This window comes from Catharus ustulatus, chromosome Z (genome assembly GCF_009819885.2).
Source record: "Catharus ustulatus isolate bCatUst1 chromosome Z, bCatUst1.pri.v2, whole genome shotgun sequence".
NCBI lineage: Eukaryota > Metazoa > Chordata > Aves > Passeriformes > Turdidae > Catharus > Catharus ustulatus.
This window is the reverse complement of record NC_046262.2, coordinates 21,822,138-21,841,433: the sequence shown is the minus strand read 5'-3', so window position 1 is coordinate 21,841,433 and position 19,296 is coordinate 21,822,138. Positions and strand designations below refer to the sequence as shown.

At 38.7% G+C, this 19,296-nt stretch overlaps 1 protein-coding gene across 7 annotated transcripts in view; it reads right to left on the bottom strand.

Annotated features, from left to right (window-relative positions):
* Window positions 1-19,296, bottom strand: part of MAST4 (microtubule associated serine/threonine kinase family member 4) — a 290,337-nt gene that overhangs the window by 212,707 nt on the left and 58,334 nt on the right. For all 7 annotated transcript variants that reach the window (XM_033085236.2, XM_033085235.2, XM_033085237.2 and 4 more), the window contains exons 2-3: window positions 16,655-16,808; window positions 41-162 (exon numbers count right to left, since the gene is read on the bottom strand). In XM_033085236.2, the coding sequence (XP_032941127.1) occupies window positions 41-162; window positions 16,655-16,808 (276 nt within the window). The remainder of the gene's footprint in view (window positions 1-40; window positions 163-16,654; window positions 16,809-19,296) is intronic.

The following is a 19,296-nucleotide window of genomic DNA, read 5'->3' as shown; positions in this document are numbered from 1 at the left end:
TTTTTTGGTACATTTCTAGTACTGAAAAAACATTACTCACCAAGCTAGCAGTGAGTGAAGGCGCTGACTGTCCAAGTGTTTGGTAGCGCATCCGAACAAGGTTAGTAGTTTCTACAGGCTGCCACAGCTGCTGTCCAGTTGCACTGGGAAGCAAATATTTGCCTGTCAAGGTCAGAAAGAATGAGTTAGAACATGAAATGCTGCAGTTGAGGCAATGCAATGGACACTTTACTGTAACACTCTCGCCACATCTTTCACTGCAGTTCTGGCCACAGTTGACTCCAACAGAATTCCTGCCATTCCGTTGCTAGTCCTTCCACTAGATACAGTTCTCTGTTCTCAAAACTGCACCTTTTTCCTACATAGAAACACATTTAAAGCAACAACAGATACAAACATCTAGAATGTTAGTTCTGAACCAAAAGAAACTTAAACTCTGAAAAAATGAAGACAAGAAAATATTCCTCTATTCACCCCTTCAAAGAATAAGGTTCTGAGTCTGACGGACAAAGTGAGATTTACTGGAACAAGACACCATGTGGACAATTACACCATTTTGTGGATGAGGACTATTCTGCTTCTATTCCAGAACTCCTCACAATCTACCTAATACATATCCCTCAATTCCCAAGAATGATTATCCTGTGTCGCAAGCAAGGGGAGGACTCACGTGGGATTCTCAGTGCCTGTGCTCTCTGCTCAGTGGTGTCTTCTTGCTGTGGCAGGACACCGTGAGCCCAGGGCCACACTGGGTCACACTCCCCCATCACAGCATGATGCCACAGGCAGGATTGTCTCCCTGCAGGTACTAATGAGGCAGACCACACCTCCAGCTCATGCAGCCTGAGCTACAAACTAGCATCAAGGAGAATATTTAGGGAATTATATATATCAGGATGACAAGCATGTATCAATACTGTTAATTTCTGCTGACTTTCATCCTCTTTCAAGAAACAGGACAACAAGCTATATATACTGGTCTTGGCAATATGTCCACCTTAAGTTTTTACTTTTCCCTGCAAACTATGCAAAAGTGACACAATAACATTACTAAAGCAACTGACTTCTCTTGGAAGACCAACAAGCTGATGCAAAGCAACAATTCAGAAGACTTTTTATTTTTAATCGAATCTGAGTTCCAAAGCACAATGCAAGATCTTGACTGAACAGAGCAAATGAAAAACATCTCCAAACCACATGGCCTAAACATTTATTTCACCTCATTAATCTTGTAATCTCAGACAGCTGTGCAACGGCCATGTGCATGACCACTGACACAGAGTGTGTACCCTGGTAAATCGGCACAGGTTTGCCAAGAAATCAAATGCCTCAGCTTCACAACTTTATTTTAACAGTAGATCCACAGAGAGGTGCAGAGGTCTCTGGGAAGTGACTGTCTTGGAAGCTAGAAGTTCCCAAGCAGCAGCACAGCATAGTCTTTTAACACTTTCCAAACAGTCTTCCAAATGTGCTATTGTTTTTTGTTACACCGGTAAAGCAGAACCCATAAACATTTTTTCACCCAATTTGCTAACAGCCTGCCCAAGACTTGAAGAAAAATGTACAACAAATCAATGGTTTCTTGTCCAATTATCTAGGACAACATTTCCCAGAACTGGAAAACCTGAATTAATCACCCATCTGCTCTCTCTGCCTCTTTCTATCAAATTTTGGTTCCCTTTTTGCATAGGCTCCCATCATGCTCAACTAAAAGGGTGTCATAAAAAGCTTAAGGCATTGGTTGCAATATACACTTCTTTGATATTCCATTGATATCACTCCTGAAATACACCAGTGACATTTGCAGTCAGAGAGAGCTTTGTATCTATCACCTCAAAAGGTTAATTCCTTCTTATCTGGACAGGAAAAAGAGAATTAAAAAGTGACTGAAAAAAACCCTAAGTTATACAAACCTTCCATTTAAATAGGTATGTTTTACTTCTTTAATGATTTCTACATAAAAAGAGGTCTATGCCTTTCCTTCCTTTTGGCTCTCCTTCTCCGACACTGGTAAGACGAAATTGTCAGAGAAGGTTAAATCAAACATTTCCTAGTGCTGAGATCCAGAAGTTTCCAGACTTCCAGCAACATCCAGATAGCTCCAAACAAGCAATCATCAAAATGCTTCAGCAATACCTATTTTGTCAAGTAGACATAAAATACATGTAACTCCTTCAGAAACCCTATATCAATCCACTCTAGAACTAGCCATCAGGAAAATTATGTTAAGTAATTTTCAACTTTATCACCATAGAATAATATTAGGGCATTTTATCTCACAGAAACCAATATTTAAAAAGCAGTAGGTCTTCCCCTGATCCCTTCAAGAAAGAAAAGGTTCATTCTATCAAAGTTTGTTCTAAAACTGGGGAACATCATCACTCTTAGGTTAGGAAGTGCACCTTCTCACAGGGTGCTGTGGCTTAGGAATGGTATTCCCCATCTTAGTGTTCCAAATAAAAAAGAAAATCGTAAGCTGCTTCCCTCCCACTCTAGTGGGACACACAAAAGGCAGAGAGAAAGGATTGAGGTAGGGACATTTCACCAGTGAGATAAGAAAACAGGAACAGCAACAACACTGAACACAAGCATGTACACAAAGAGAGGGTTATTTACATGCAAAAATGCTCAGCAAGTCAGGACAACAAAAAACAATAGTGGACAGACCCTCTACCTACCAGACCTTCTCCAGGATCAGAAAGGAAACGCTTTTATTCTTGGGGGCAAGAGAAGGAGACCCTTCCCCTCACCTCCCTAGCAATGAGATGAATGGGAATGAATGGGAATTTGAGTCTTGGCCTTGCCCACTCAGCACAGCACACGGCAGCCCAGAACTCTTGGGCTCAGACTCCCCAGTAGCCAGGACTACAGCACACACCACAGCACCCAGTACCGTAAAAAAATTAACTCTGTCCTGGTCAGAACCATAATACAGTGGGTTAAAACTCAAAATCCACTATCAGACACTAGACACCTCCAAGCCTGCACTAATTTCCATTTTGTATGAATCCCACTTGAGCCTCCCAAGAAAAAGGACTGAAGGCAATCATTAGCATTTAGTACACAAATTAACATTGTTTTGTTTAAGTCTGGATCCCAAGCCAGGAAGATTTAAATAACAAGACAATTTAGTCTAGGAGGACAAAGATATATGAGAAGTGCTATTACTATTGCTTGTACTTACTTATTGTTGCAAATGTGTGTTAGATCCAAAATACCGAGAGCTAATATTGTCCGTCCCTTATGTGCAGGGCATTCTAACAGCCACCTTTACTATTTGTCCTTTACAGTAATCTATATTTTACTCTGTTTTTATCTCCCTCAGACATCTGAAAGTCTAAGATATCTTGATACTAGAGGCTAGAGGAGATGCAATCCTACACAACAACAGAATCTTGTACTAAGCCCTTCCCTGAAATGTAATATTTTGCCTGACTGACAAGAAAGCAGAGTGGATTTACTCAGTACTATAGTCAGAATCTCCACTCTAAGAATTCACTTACGATTTCATTATTTTTCCTGCACAATTAACACCAAGACATATTTAAAATAATGTTGGAGTTGTCTGTTGAAAAGCTAAATTAGGCAGTAAATACTATCAAAACTGCCAGTGAAATCGTGAGCATGTGTGATCCCTGGAATGATCCCTCCTCCCATCTTTGCCCCCCAACAGGAGCCTTGAAGGTACCACAGTTTTCACAAAATACTGGAATTAAGGCAAGCTGTCTAGAACTCCAATTTTCTTTTCATAGTACACAGGCTTTTAAACAAAGAAACGGCATACAAGAAATATGCTTTCTAAAGCAGCAAAATGAGCCAGGCCTTAGACAAAAAGATGGTAACAGATAAATCTCTTATCAAGAGAGCAGCACTAACCTACTGCATTAAGCCATTACACAGTAAAACAATCCCTACCCAAAGCGAGTTAACCATCAACCCTCCCTCAATTCCTCCAATAATTAAAAAAAAAATGAAAAATCAAAAATCCCCTCACACTGTCCACTTCTCCCTTCCCTTGACATTATAGCACTCCTACACTCCTCTTGCTAGTTTCACTCATAACTATATGCATTTTAGTGTTTTTACATTTTCTTTGATAACCCCTGAATTTACACATATCCGCACTTCCCCTTACTAAGCGATTTCAATGTCAGTATTATACAAAAAATTTGACCTGAAATACATTATAATTTTCACACTGCATTCATGTCTGCCTTCAAGTTTAATGCTCCAAGCAGCTGCTTTCCTTTTTAAGTGAACTGATTAATGAGAGTTTCACTGAGAGGAAGGCTTCAACTCTACCTTAACTCTTCCATCTTCATTCAGTATTTTGGCCATGTACAGCATATAACACTGCCAGCATCCAGACCACTGACACACTGGTAGCAATGTTCCTATTACTTTCATAAGCTATTGGCCATCCCGTGATAGAAGCCCACTAATTCTGTCCTCTTCAATTCCAAAATGGTCATTGTTGACTTCCTCCTCCACATGCTCTGCAGAATCTTTGTTGGTGTATTTACTTTCCTTCCTGTGCCTGAAACTGCCAGGACACCCTGAAGTAGCTACACTGGAACTAACAGCATCGCTTCCCGTATCTGAATGCAATCCTTGTTAGTCCAGCACATTTATCAAAACACATTTTGATGAAGGGTGGCTTAAGTTGACGATGTAATGGCAATAATTCAGCATTATTTAATAGTATTACATCATCATTGGTGAGCATAGGTAATACATCACTGCAGTTCAGTGGCATCTTCCCCTTGAACACGCGTCTTGTACATCTACATTAATTTGTAATGAGTATTTGTTGAAGGTCCAAATAAAATCAGTGTTAATTCTTACTTCCATTGCATTCAGCATGAACATATTTGCTGTATGACTTACTTATAAGGACAAAATAACTTAATGTATAAGGACAAAGAGACTAAAACCACATACTCTTCCATAAAAATCAGTCACAGAAGGCAGGCTTTGCTTTATTCTAAATAGAAAAGAGTTTCCTACTGCTGAAGCACTACTCTCCTTTCTCTGTCCCTCTCAAATGCATATCATAATAGGACAGTTGAGAATTACTACATGAGTTCAAATCTAGTACCTACAAATCTTCCATTCTCAGTTACAGTTGAGAAATAACTTTGTCTCTGATAATTAGCAATTGCATATGATTAAGAAAATGTTTCGGCATCCAAGTAAGATTTTACCTTTACGAAAATACTTAAGACAGTGTAGATTGTACTGTTAGGAAGTCTGATTTGTAACCAGTCAAAATGCAGAAATACAGAGCAAGCATCTTGAAAGTTTTTGATAGAAATATTTTTTGTTAAAATTTTAGGACCAGTTTTCTATTACACTACTGCAAATAGAAGACAGGCATGTACTTTTGCTAAAATGGAAGAACCTGAGTTTGGGCTGACAGCAACTACAGACACGATTAGTCCAAACTGAAGCTGTGCATATGACTACAATGTACCACAGACTTACCAGAAGCTAGCATCAATGTGTTTGCATTAGCTGCTGTGAAGTAACAGCCTTCAAAATAGCCTCTTGCCATCTGGACATCTTCAAGGCCAGGGCCAAGAAATACTTTTTTCAATTAATTATCTTGTTAAATCTGTTATAGGTATCTATGATATAAGCACAGAATATTTTTTAAAAATACAGAAAGCTACATGCTTCTCCCTCACTGGTTTACTTAAAAATGTAACTGATCTTACCTCAGGAACCTATGCTCTGGAGAAGTCAGACTTGCCAAGCACAGTTTCAAGTGGGTTGCTCACTCCGCACATCTTTGGGGGAGCCTTAGGAGCATGAGCTACCTCAGAACAACAGCAACCAGCCACGGTAGAAGAGAAAACTGGACTCTGCTGCAGAGTGCTCTGGGTCATAACAATGTTCTGAAAAGAAATTTTGGCAGAATTCCAAACACACAAAAAACCGCTAGAAGAGCTGGGTGCACTTACAGCTCTTGATGCGAACAGAGGAAAGACTGAAGCCACCACCTGCCATCATGTCCCAAGAGCAGCAATGGCAGTCCCAGTATATCCCAAGCACCCACTGTTACCAGATGAAAAATTGTCTTCACCTGGTGAGCTAACACAGTGCTTCCTCTCCAAAAATTACTGGCCTATGGAACTGCACAATGTCCACTGTGTAAGAAGGAGAACTGCAAGTTCACCAGCCCCTGCGCCCTGCCAACTCAGCGTGACTGGAACATGAGGATCTACAGCCAGCAGGGACCCACCAGAGAGACCCCCAGGACAGAAGAACACATGCACAAAGGGAGGGAAAATACGTCAATGATTTCAGGGAAATTATTATCATATTCTGGCACAATCAATCAATATGTATGTACATAAAATATAGTATATAAACAGGAACTTCCTTGTACTCAAAATGCATGGCTTTGGGAAAAGCTATTCCCCTGTGCATCTGGCAAAATAAAGAATGCTTGCTTCTTAATGCTACACTGGTGTTAAGAACTTTTTTATTTTACCAAATTTTTGGTAACATCACTGCCACTCACAAACTGCCTGAGCAGCAGAAAGTGAGGACCAAAGCTGGAAGCAACGTACCACCACTTCTGCCACCACAAATAAGTGAAGCCTCACTCCAGGTTCAGACATCTGCCAGGTGCAAGGCAGAGCCTCCCCCTTCAGTATTCACTAGGTTCAAGTTAGGGCACCTGTCTTTACTGCTTTAAACTGAACTCCTGCAGACATCCCAGCTCTAGGAAATGATGGGGACACTGCAAATTTTAGGGTCTATTTTCACATGTCAGGGCAGGGAGGAGTGATGGAATTAAAGCCCATCACTCCCAGAAGCTGTTAACCAGAAAGTAAATAAACGGATGGATTTGAAGTCATCATTAGGAAACTTTTCAATATTTTGCCTTATTCTATTGTAGCTGCATCAACAAGTTTTACTTAAAATTCAAATAACCAACAACATTAAAAAAAAATTATCAGTATCTTAGCTATTGCACAGAAGTTAAAAGAGCATGTTTTGCATACAATTCAGCTACACATGGTTGAAGTCAATGAACAATGCCACTTTTCCAGTCCGATGCAGGAGGTGAAATTTTCCTTTCAGACAATTTACCCCCTAAACATAACATTATTCAGGTAAGCCTATAATTACAATTTGCTCAATTACAATTTCTTTTGTTACTGTAGAAGAAGCCTGTGTAAAAACTCCTATTCCACTCACTATAGTTTTTTCACTTTTTGATGTACTATAAATGTCCTAAATGCTCTATATTTGCTTCACTTTCTAAAATCAGGTGAAGCAGTAGCACTCTCAGGCACATGGTCTGATTTTCTGGGTCATCCTGAGCAGGGTCAGGAGTCGGACTCACTGATCCTTGTGGGTCCCTTCCAGCTCTGGATATTCTATGGTTCTATGATCAGCTGGCAATGCATGAAATAAATGTGGTCCACCAAACGCAAAAATTTGAAGTTAGATTATGAACTTTAAAAACCCACAAAATCCAGCAGTAGACCTGCCTTAAAATTTCACTAGCATTGGCAGAATTGGAACTGGAAAAGGACACATCCAGTCCTGGACCACAAACTAAAAATACATATATATGAAAAGAAAATGAAGCCTCCATTAAATACAAAGGTGTGCAGAATCAAGCCTGTTAATAAATCAATTACCAGGAATAAGTCACCACATCCCAGAAATAATGTTTCATGCTTGGAACAATATTCTCTCACTGAAATTCATTTCAAAGACAGTACAAAATTTTGCTGATAAGGAAATTCCTCAGAGTTCCTTTGCTAACAGATATTTGCTGAAGTTATATTGACTATTTGCAATCTATTCTTGAAGTACTGTGACAGCAATATAATATTTGAAATCCATTTGAGAACACCAGCAATCTCCCCAATCTTTAATTAGACTTGCAGGATAAAGATAGGTTTGGGGGGTTTCGGTTTGGTTTGGTTGGTTGGTTGGTTTTTTTAAATTTTCCATACCAAAAATACCTAACTCAATAGCACTGTTAGCCAACCAGTGACAACAACAACTACTTGATAAAAGCACCCTACCAATTGCAGTTGTAATTTGTGATACTACTTCCTTACCTCACAACTCTACTGAAATACAACTCAGCAAAATAATTAGTTGGCAATATTTATCAGTGAGCTCAGAGATAGAACACTCTACTGCTTCCTTTTTTTATCTTAACAACAAATAGGTCCTTTTCCCATAATCCTAACACACAGTTCCAATACTCATAAACTGCCAGTCCATTCTATAATACAAACATAATACACAGGTTTTATCCCATCCCTTTCATCCTTTTCTACAGCTTATACCTGCTCTAGAAATCTTAAGGTCCAGTTCTGTAACTCTGATAACATTAGGAAAAACAGATATTCAAGATACACACTGCCCACATGATGCCACAAAAAGCCCACTAGACCACATGAAAGTGATAATGGGACAGAGTTCCTTTCACCATACAGAGTTTCAAAGAGTTCCCTTTGCAAAAATAGGAATCCTGCACACCAATTGGTCAGAGAAAGCTGCTACTGGCAGACTTACAACAAAACTGCCTAGAACACAAAGGACCGCAAAAATTCATTATTGCTCAGTTCAACAACTGCTTTAATCAGTGGAGACTACTCTTGGCCCACAGCTCTCCAGCAGCTCAACATTTGAGGTTATGCTGACAGAATTTATAGTAAGAAACAAAAATCACCCACTGCACTATGAAGAATATGCCCAGCAACACATAATTGACATTAAGACAACATGAAATGATGTGTTAACACGCTATTTTCTCTACAGCACCCACTGTGACCCTTTCTTTCCTCTCACGTATATGTTGTTATGCCCCATAATTACATCACTACATGCTTATAGCAATTTTTCAAATGGTAAAGTCTCCCAATAGAAAATCCTGCTCCTGTTTCGCTGGAAAACATCAATAAATCTTTCCACTCAAGTTGTCAACCTTCATTCTAAGGACTAAGTACAGGAAGTGTTTTTTTTCCCTGTTCTCAAATATTTCTCTATCTGTACATTCAAGTTATGTTAAAGCAACTGACTTAGAGAAAGCAAGTATGTGGTGAAATCATATGCTTTAGAACAACCACTGGAGAGAGACCACAGGGAAAAAACAGGATGACTTAAGCCTCCAGGAGTATAAATCCTGTGTTCTTGATGTGCAATTATAGTTTAGTTATAAATATGCAGCAGTCAGTTTTGCACTAATGAACTCAGGTAACAGGACTGCAGCCTCAAAGACCTCCGATTTAGTTAATCAGCTGATTAAATACAGCATGTAGGTAAGTCAAGGCAAGTTCTTTCATCTGTGCTTCTACAGTTACACTGCTAAGTATACTTGAGCCAGCTAATTCAACGTCTCTTAGGGTACTTCTTAAGGAGCTACAACTCAAACTTCAGAAATTAACATGAATATTAATTTTCTCCACTTTTTGTTTTTCCACTATGACCAATTACTCTCAACAATTTTCAAGCTGTTTTTTTAAGTGTCCCAAAGAGGGTTAAACTCTATTTCTCCCTCCTTCAAAATTGGCAGCTTGCAAACATATCTGCTAATTAGGCACTCTACTGCTACAGTTTGCTTTGATCTCAACAACAATCAACTTCTCATGTTCTGATGATACAAGCACGATTAAGCAGCAATTGAGGAGTTAAAGGCAAAATAATGAGACAGGAATACAATATCTTCTGTTCTCATCTCAGACTATTACATGGTGCAGACTCCAGACATGTCAAAGAATATGGAAATTATCTTGCTAGGCGCACAGGGAAGTAAAAAATCAACTCCACTATGCAGGCTGATTGAAGCTTTAAATGATGAAGGTAACTGACAATGACAAATATAACCTAATGCCATCTCAAACACTAGCGCATCAAGAACCATCTAAAAATGCATATTTCATAGCAGAATGTATTTACTTCATCTGGAGAAGACAGCTTTGTACTGAATGCATTAAAAAAATAAACAAAAACCCCTCCACACGGCATTTCCTCAGCCATGTAATTATAGAATAGATTGCTTCTATCTCTTTCTATAATTCTGGAATAAGTTTAACACGTGACATGGTGCTTTAAGGAAACCTTTGAGGAAGGCAACTGAAAAGAGAGCCAGATATGCTGTGGGTAGGCAGTGAATGAATGAAGCATGTTGTGTTTGTAATCATGCACACACGGCTGCTGAACCTTCCCACCTTGGTAGCCCAGAGCCCAGGTGTTAGCACCCATGCTGGGCTGTTACTCTCCCTCTGCTGCTGCTGGCGAGAGTGCTCAGGCAGCTGCAGATGAAAAGGCTTTCCAAACTGGGTACATCTAGTCCTGACATGCATCACAATGAAAGCCATTTTGAAATACTTCTGCTCTGATATGAGAAGGGAAGAAAATGCAGGAACTAAAATTTCTTATTAAAAGGCACATTTGATAGAGCTTTGGCACTGGCAATCATTCTTACCCTGCATCCTACAGTGCCCCAGCTTCTGGGGCTAGGGACAGGGCAACAGAGTTCACCAAGCTGTATCCCCAGAGACAGCTGTGAAATCACAGGGCTTTTTTGGAGTGGTGCTATCATGTATTGTATTCATATATTCCTGTAAATATGTATAATTTCTTCCATAACAGGAAGAAATTTTGATTATGTACACAGGAAATACAGAACACTTCCTCTTATCTACACCAAGAGGCTATCATTAACAAATTTAATTTTTAAATGCTGCCATTAAACTAATCACATCATCATTATGACAAGCAGTTGTGTATTATGTTTCGGGTCCCATCCCCAAAGAGGTTTCAAAGTACAAGTCACATGATTGTACAAGTTCAATTTTCCCTATTTACCAAGTTGTACCAAAGAGCTGACACTGTAAGACTTGATGAGCTAATCTCCATTTTCAACAATCTTAGCAATAATTTATACAGCCTAATGTTTGTGAAAATTCTGCTACTGCCAATTGCTCCACTGTATGAACAGGGAAAGCCTCCTCTTCCAAGTCTTGCCAGCACATGCAAACCCATGGATAAGAGAACAGCTTGTTTTTCATGGTCCATAAAGCTGTTGATCTTTCTGCTAATTAGTGTTAGCAGAGTGATGAATCTCTGAAGCAAAAAACAGACTGAGAATTCCCAAATTCATTTCAAATCAACCACTGATTAATTATATGGGGAATAACTACAATTGCTGAGCATATTTAGATAACTGATGACTCAGAGGTGGAAAGCTGATCAAAGCAAGAACATTAAAGAAAAATATAAAAATCACAAATTTTTTTGGTTTCAGCTCTTCATGATCTGTAGACAACAAATATGTGAACAGAAGAACATGAACCAATTTTACTAATGTAGAGTGCTTTAGGATCCTGGATTAAAGATTCTGTAAAATGAAATTGTCATGTGTTATGTTACCTGTACTTCTCTAAAATCAATGTATGCCTAGCAGATAACAGCCCTACCACAGTTAGACACAATTAGCCCACCAGGAAGTCTTTTCCAACTATTGATGAGATAACAGTAGACAATATAAGAAGTTCAAACTACAGGTAGCTAAAGTGTATTTTTACTTTATATATAATGGCAGAGCTTGTCAGTACAGTATAGAAACAACTGAGTTAGCTGCAGCACTCTCCAAATTATGGTCTGTTCCCAGAAATACATTCTCACATCATTCAGGAGTAGAAAGGGAGATAGCAATTTTCAAATGCTGCACAGCAACTGAGAAGACAGAACAGGGTTGCACGGCCCATCTCGGGGCAAAGCAAGGAGCAGCAGCGGGACATGAAAATAAGGGCAATTTGTTTTGCTTGTCCAAGTGATTTGCTAGGTTAACCCTCTCCACGGTAAAAGCTCATTTAATTTCTCATCCTTTCACATTACCTTCTGCTATGGATTCTATTTAAGCATCTCAGAACACAGCAAACTAAAATCTGTAGACAATTTAAGCCAAAAACCCTTTGACTATAGACAGCCCTTTGAAGTTTGTGGAGATCAAGAAAACCAGCCACCACAGAAAAGCAGCTTTTTAATTAAACATATTTTCTCCTGATTCAAAACAAGTTTTAAAGTCCCAGTCAGTATACCATTAGAAATCCTTAAGAAGGCAATCCAAGGCTACAGCAAGAGGCATTTAAATACATGTGCATTAAACAGATGTCTATAGTCCCAAGAATAACAGAGCTCATCTCACCTAGCCATACTTTCCTCTCAATTGTAGCACACTTCCAATGCCCCTGCACCCAGAGGGGACTAGTAGCCCCACTGAAGCAACCCTCCTTTCCCTCTCTATCTAACCTAGGGCTATGAAACAGGCAGCTACAGCTCAGCTTTGTGGCAGGGCTGATCCTGCAGTTCAACATCTGTACAAGGATTGTGTTTTACGCTCTGTGGCACAAGCACAACCTCAAAAGATCCAGTTTACTTCCCAGACAAAGGGTGTGGCAAGCACTGTTATGAGAATGTGTTCATGCAGGAAAGGGGGAATCTGGAGCAGGAAAGAAGTTAGGACACAGCAGAAGAGAAAAAGGCAAATACAGATTATAGTGTAAAGTGACCAGGTTACCCAAAACTTTATAACCTGTTGGAAACACGACCTTCCAAATTAAAAAATTAATTAGTCTTCAATTACATTCAAGTTCTTCAACTCTGAGATTGTTTTAGCTCATGAATGCTTATGTTTATCAACCACAGTTATGAAATACTATCTTTAATCTTGCCTTTCTATTAAACAGGAGTGTTAGGACTTCACAACAAGAACTATTAAGGGAGATTTGCTAGATTAATAGCAGGCCACATGCTATTTTCATTCCAAACACAGTCTTTGTTTTTCCAGAAGTCTTCTTCCTGGGCAATGAAGATTAAGGAAAGCAATACTGTTGCAACAATTATATTGAAAGGCATTTTCCAAAATGTAGAAGCATGGTGTCTCCAGGAACCACTATTCATTTCTTTTATTGGACAAACTTTAATCAATGGCTGCATAGCAATTTTCAACAGAATGCAATAGTAGATTTATTTTCAAAAATATTGATTTCACTTTTCTGCTACTTTGAAAAGCATCTTTTGCTTGTCACTGAAAAGATGTCATTGCTGGATTGCTTAAAACTGTGCAACTCAGGGGAAAAAATTTGGTTCTAGTTTCCCTGAAGCTGTGTCAAAAATATTTCCAGATTATATCCCATCTCTACAGGTTTTCAGCCCTCTTCTCCCCAGTCATCATGTCCAATACATCATGACGTACTGATGACCCAGTACATCATTCTCAATTTTTCTCGTACTCATATATAAAAAGTTTTGCAATTTACTTGAGCCAATTCAGTATAGTAGCTTCTCAGTAACTGTAATCTTTCAGGTTTTGCAAGTCTCATTCAATATACTGCAGCAATATAGATTTTATTTCTTCTCATATGTCCTGCACAATATCATTCCCCCCTGTAAAGCTCAATAAAGTCATTCATTTGGGATCTATTCCTGGAGATAAAACCCCTATCTATTTACTTCTATTAATATTCAGCCCTACAGGAATTGAACTATTCTGTTTTATATAAACAAATAAATTTCGTTTTGTTTTCATTGTTAATACTGCTTATGCTCTATGGTTCAATAATACTGTTTGCAACAGTCAAAGGAAAGGGAAAGCAAAGTACAAAGCGCAATTCACCTTTCTAACATTTGGAGTGAGCAACACACATCAGCCTAAGAATATGCTGCAAATTTGCAAGCTATGAGTCTTGTCTCTTTCTTCACTTACCCCCACCTACTGTATTTTAGGAGGTGCACATTTTTTAACAACAGAGGCAGAGACTGAACTCTAAATAATTTAAAAGATACTTTTCTGAAATATTTTCCAATGAACTCATACCCACTGTTAAGCTAGCACTTAGAGGTTCATTAAAAGTAACAAATGAGAAGAAAGTATAAAGTAAGACAGTAATCAATAATAGTGATATTAAAGATCATTATTATTATTACCATTATCATTACTAAATATCATGGTTTTTCTCCCTTTATGGACCAGGAATATTTTTTCAAAAACATTAAGCCTTACATAGAAATTTGGGAGGGAATGTGCGAGCACAGAAGTTATACCCTTCCAAGGACTTGTCAGCTCACCTTTTTAAAAGAAGGATTTCTTGTGCCTCCCTTTTTCCCTTTTTTTAATGACACCGTGATTCTTGTAGTTTTAAACTAGAGTGGCATACCACTCTTAAGCATTAAAGAATCATTTAAAAAAAAAAAAAACCCTTCAGTGTGTTAAAAAAGGTACGTAAAGACATGACCAAAGCAACACTGAAATTATTAACTTCAAATTACTGAACATTTGAAATAACTCTAGGAATTAGTTCTCCATCTGCAGTGGTTTCTTTAAAACACTTTTTAAAAAATCCCTAAAGAATATAAAGGACTTTCTGTCATCCGAATGAGTTTGATTAATTTAATCCGTATCATGAAAGCTGTTAAGATATTTAAATTATTTTAAGATACCAACACCCTAGGGTATTCAGGTTCATTTAAAGTGCATTGGTAATAAAGCAGTTTAACACCATTGCACACTATGTTCCCAAATTCTGACATGAAACCCTGCACAACATATTGCATGCAGACAAAAAGCTTATCTATTTCCCTTTCTAAAGGCCTCAAGCAATAATTCAAGCACAGAGATAAAGACTAGAAACTATGGGAGCAGAGTACAATTGCTATGTTTGTTTTTGATTAGGCTGTCTTCTTCCTCTTCATCTGCACAGCTTATATGGCAAAGATCAGTTTTTAAAGACCACCACTCCACTGTAAAGTTAGACAAAAACAAAATTTAAAAACCACACCAGCTCCTGCTGGCAGTTTTTGGTCTCAGTAAAAGAGTAGTTTAGTTTACACTCCAAGTTTTCAGAGCTATACTGAAATGGCTACCAAAATTGACACTTGCTTGCTGTATGTCACTTACTTTTCATGAAAGCCCAGATGGATCACAAATACTCCTACACTGTTTCTGAAGGCTTCACAACAACTCATGATAAAAATGAAGTTGCAAGGGAAATGACAGATGTTACCCTGGTGACACTAAAAATCAGAGCAACAATTATGTGATAAACAATTCCTGTAGTAGTATATATTGTTCCTTCACATAAAGTGTGAGATAGTTTTTTTTTTTGTTGTTCTTTAGGTTCCTCAAGGTTCCTCAGAACAAAATTATTTGTTGTTTACCAAAAGCCATGTAGGTGATTTTAAGACGGTGAATACAAAGACAGGTATTGCTATAACTTCTTGGAGCTTCTTCCAGGGAAAGGTCAGGCAAAGGGTAGGAGAAAACTGAAAAAAGCAAATACTCTAAAAGTACTTTTTGGACACTCACTGGAGAAGAGTCAGCTCTATCCACTGTGGAACCATTTTTCATCCGCAAGTAAAAAACAACTCTGAACAATTCATAGAATTTAGAGACAGAGGACAGTCCTATCTCAAATAAACACCATTTCAACTTCCTCTAACCTACATTTCAGGTACTTAATTCTAGTATCAATCGACATCACTGAGACAGATAAAACAACTTTCTCATGAGGGGAAGAGGAGGGGCAGGCAGTGATCTCTTACCTCTAGTGAGCAGTGACAGGACCCAAGGAAATGGCCTGAAGTTGTCAGGGGAGGTTTAGGTTGGATATTTGGAAAAGATTCTTCACCCAGAGGAGACTGGACACTGGAACAGGCTCCCCAGAAAAGTGGTCACAGCACCAACCTTGACAGAGTTCAAGATGTGTTTGGACAATGCTCCCAGGCACGTGGTGTGACTCCCTGGGATGGTGCTGTGCAGGGCCAGGAGAGGGACTTCATGATCCTTGTGGGTCCTTCCAATTCAGCAGGTTATGTTACTCTGTGAAATTTCTATCTTCCAGTAAATTTACTGCAATCTATTATCCCTCTCACCAAGTACAACACATTCCTCTATTACCTATTATGCACTTTAGGAATATATTTAATTAAAATTCTAGTGAATTTAAAAATTATTTTTCTAGAAATACAAAAAGTTCCTATTTTATTTATATTCAATTTACTCCATAATCAAAACAAATCACCCTTCAGTGACCATCACTGCCACGGAGGTACCAGTACAGTCACAATACCTGCACCTAGAAGCATCTATCTAGAAGATGCTACCAGGACAGGGAGGGCCTGAGCCCTCCTCAGGCATCCTGCCACCTCTGCATGACTTCACAGAGGAGAAGCTGCAGTCCACAGCTTGTGGCTAGTTTGTAATGTTGTTCCTCCCCTGTGAGTATTCCAACACATCAATTATGCCAAATTGCATTTTCTTTAAAGAAATCATCTCTAAAGGCAATAGCCAAGCATTTCAACTCCTTGAGGAAACAAGATGCAGGTGATCCCATGGATGGATGCACATGAGTCAGCAAGATAAATGCCACAGTCACGCAAATCTCAAGAAAGGGGTGATTTTCAGGCTGTGCTTGGCCACCTCTCAGCAGCCCCTAGAGGCAGCACCTCAAACATGACCCATCTCACTGACAGTCAGGGACCTCACTTATGGAAACTCCAGGTGGAGCTCACACCTTCCCCAAAGAGTTCAGCCACAAGGCAAACACCAAAGGTCAAGGTGCCATCAGCTCCACAAGTGCCAATCCAGGAGATACTACACATGCCCCAAACTCACCAGTCAGGGCTCCTCCAAGGCTTCCTCTTCTGAGCTGTCTCCCATCTTCACTCAGCTGCCTCTTAAATTTAGGAGACTTTCCAAGGCCAGAAGACACTTCAGGACTGCTGGATTTTCGGAAAGGCATAGGTGGAGGTGATAATATATGATCAAGCTGCAAAGAAACAGAAAAAAATACATACCCATACTGTTTAAATGGTTATCTTCACTGAAAGAAAAATCTAAGTTACCTTTCACTAAAGATTATAACAGCATTTGGGGGAAAAAAAATCCCAAAGATCTTACAGTAACTAATTCGTTAACTGAAAACAAAAATTTTGCAAATGCCAGTCTTGTATCTGACTGTGTAAGAAAGCCATCCTCCTCTTGAACAGTTCACAGCATCTCCAACCACTCTCACACAAAGAACATTTTTCACAGAGGTCCCCTCTCAAGATACAAGGGATCATAGTTCCACTTAGTCAAACCTTCCATAAGCAGCATCTCTGCAGTTGTGAACCACCTGATCTGGAAGCCTATTCCAGACAGCGACGGGCTCTTCAAATGCTTTTCTTTGACAAGCTTTCCCCACATCCATGTCAGCAGTCACTAGATGGCACTGCACTATCAACAAACTGTAAACCACTGCCCAGTCCAGGAAATAATAACAAACAAATTTATCAACGCCAGAGAGGAAAAAAAAATTAAATTATCCTGTTTATAAAAGGTGCATTCATTTACACTGACTTCGAAGTTAAGCGGAAATACAGATCCTTGTTCTTCAGACTGAGTTCCTGTCATAACACCCACAAAATATTTTAGCTGCCTTGTCTTGACAATACATCTAATGTCTCAACATTTGATTAAATCTACAAAAACAAGACAAAACACTTGTAAGTAAATACTAAGAAAGTACAAAAAAGCAAGGCATGCAAGCATACAAAGTAGAAAAAGTTTTACAACTATCCTTCTCCTGTAACTGCTGCAGTGGCATGGTGTCATCATTTTAAAAATAATTCAATTTTTTTTCTGTAACATTTAAACCCTGATTCTCACTACAATTTTTTAGGAAGCCAAGCACGTCTAAGTCTTATATTTTTACAGTTCATGTACTGAGACTACTCAGCCAGAAAATCTACGCATCACCTGCGTATCTGACTCTTTCATCCTTTTTGTCCACTTAAAGGAATGAGTCAAGGTCACCAGAAACACTGACGAGATTGCACAACAAAGCCCATTTCTGCTTACAGTTAATCCCACAGCAATGTACCATCTGTATGAAGACTTTGAATTCCATGTTTAGTTCCCTATCTATTTAATATTTCAGGGTAGTTATTGTTTTGAGCTTTGTTTTAAAGGTTTCTTTAATCAAATCTACAGCTCCTTGGAAGTGTACATACACTCCTAAAGCATCAAGAAATGCAACTGATTTCTTCATTATATTAAGACTCATTCATGCTCACAACAGACACTGAAGCATTTGAGTAACTCACAGCCTATGCCTTTAGCTATTTCCTAGACTGAGTGGTTCTGAGGTCACGAAGAATATTTACTTAAAAATTGTTACTATTCATCTTTCACAAACACAGGCATATCACAAATATTTGTATTTACATCTTCTAAGACACCTCACAAGGTCAATTTGAAAACCAAATAAAAATTACTTTTTTTTAAAGGAAGCAACCGCCAACAGCTAACTTCTAAAAAACCACCATTTCAAGAGTCTTTCATGTAAGACCAAAAGCAAATACTTAATCTGCTTACTGATAGATCCCAGAGATTGTTTAGTTCTAGATTCCAAATTAATCCAAGCATCTGAAGATGATATGATGCCATCAAGGCTTTTAGGTGAGTTACTCGTAAAAATGCATGCTCTTTCTTGAAACAGGTCCACGCTTCAAAGTAACCAACCACATTTAAATCTCTTTTTTCCTGAACTAAGGTTCATCAAATTTTTAAACCATAGAAGGAAAAAAAATAAAAAAATCAATACTTGCACTAAGCTCCCTCCTACACATTAGCACTTAAGCTAACATAACAGAATTTTGCATCTGCCATTCTCTCATCTTTTTTTCCCTTTTAACCAGGTATTCAAACTTTATGATTGTTCAAGTCACTCCCACAATGAAGAGGCTTGTGCATTCCACACCATGCAGTCTGATTAACAGTCATTTCAGTTAAGATGTGCTCCATTTCCACAGCTTTCAGGGCTTCAGAAGAAACTGTACGACAGCGCTGCAGCACAGACCAGCACAGTACCATCTAGGTCTTCAACTCATAGTTAAGATGCTATTCCAGCTTCAGAAAAGTATTATGTTTGAGAGCTAAGACCGTTTAAATACTAGCCTCCATCAGCTCATAGTATTAATAGCAATGCCCTGCCAGCATTCTCTCACAAGGTACCCTCTTGTTGCTAAGTGACTCTTTCACACCAGAAGACATTTTTAAGGACTAACACTACAAAGAAACAACATGGAAGTACAAGATTTAGTATTTTCATGCTTATGGTCAACTCTTGCTTCACGGAAACAATTACACATGTATCAACAAAGCATTTCTAGAAGCTATCCAAAGACTAATTTTTTGCTTCCAAAGGCCCAAAATAACACAAGAGTATGTGAAATGTGTAGTTGACAGGAGTCTGTACATTCTAATTGATATTG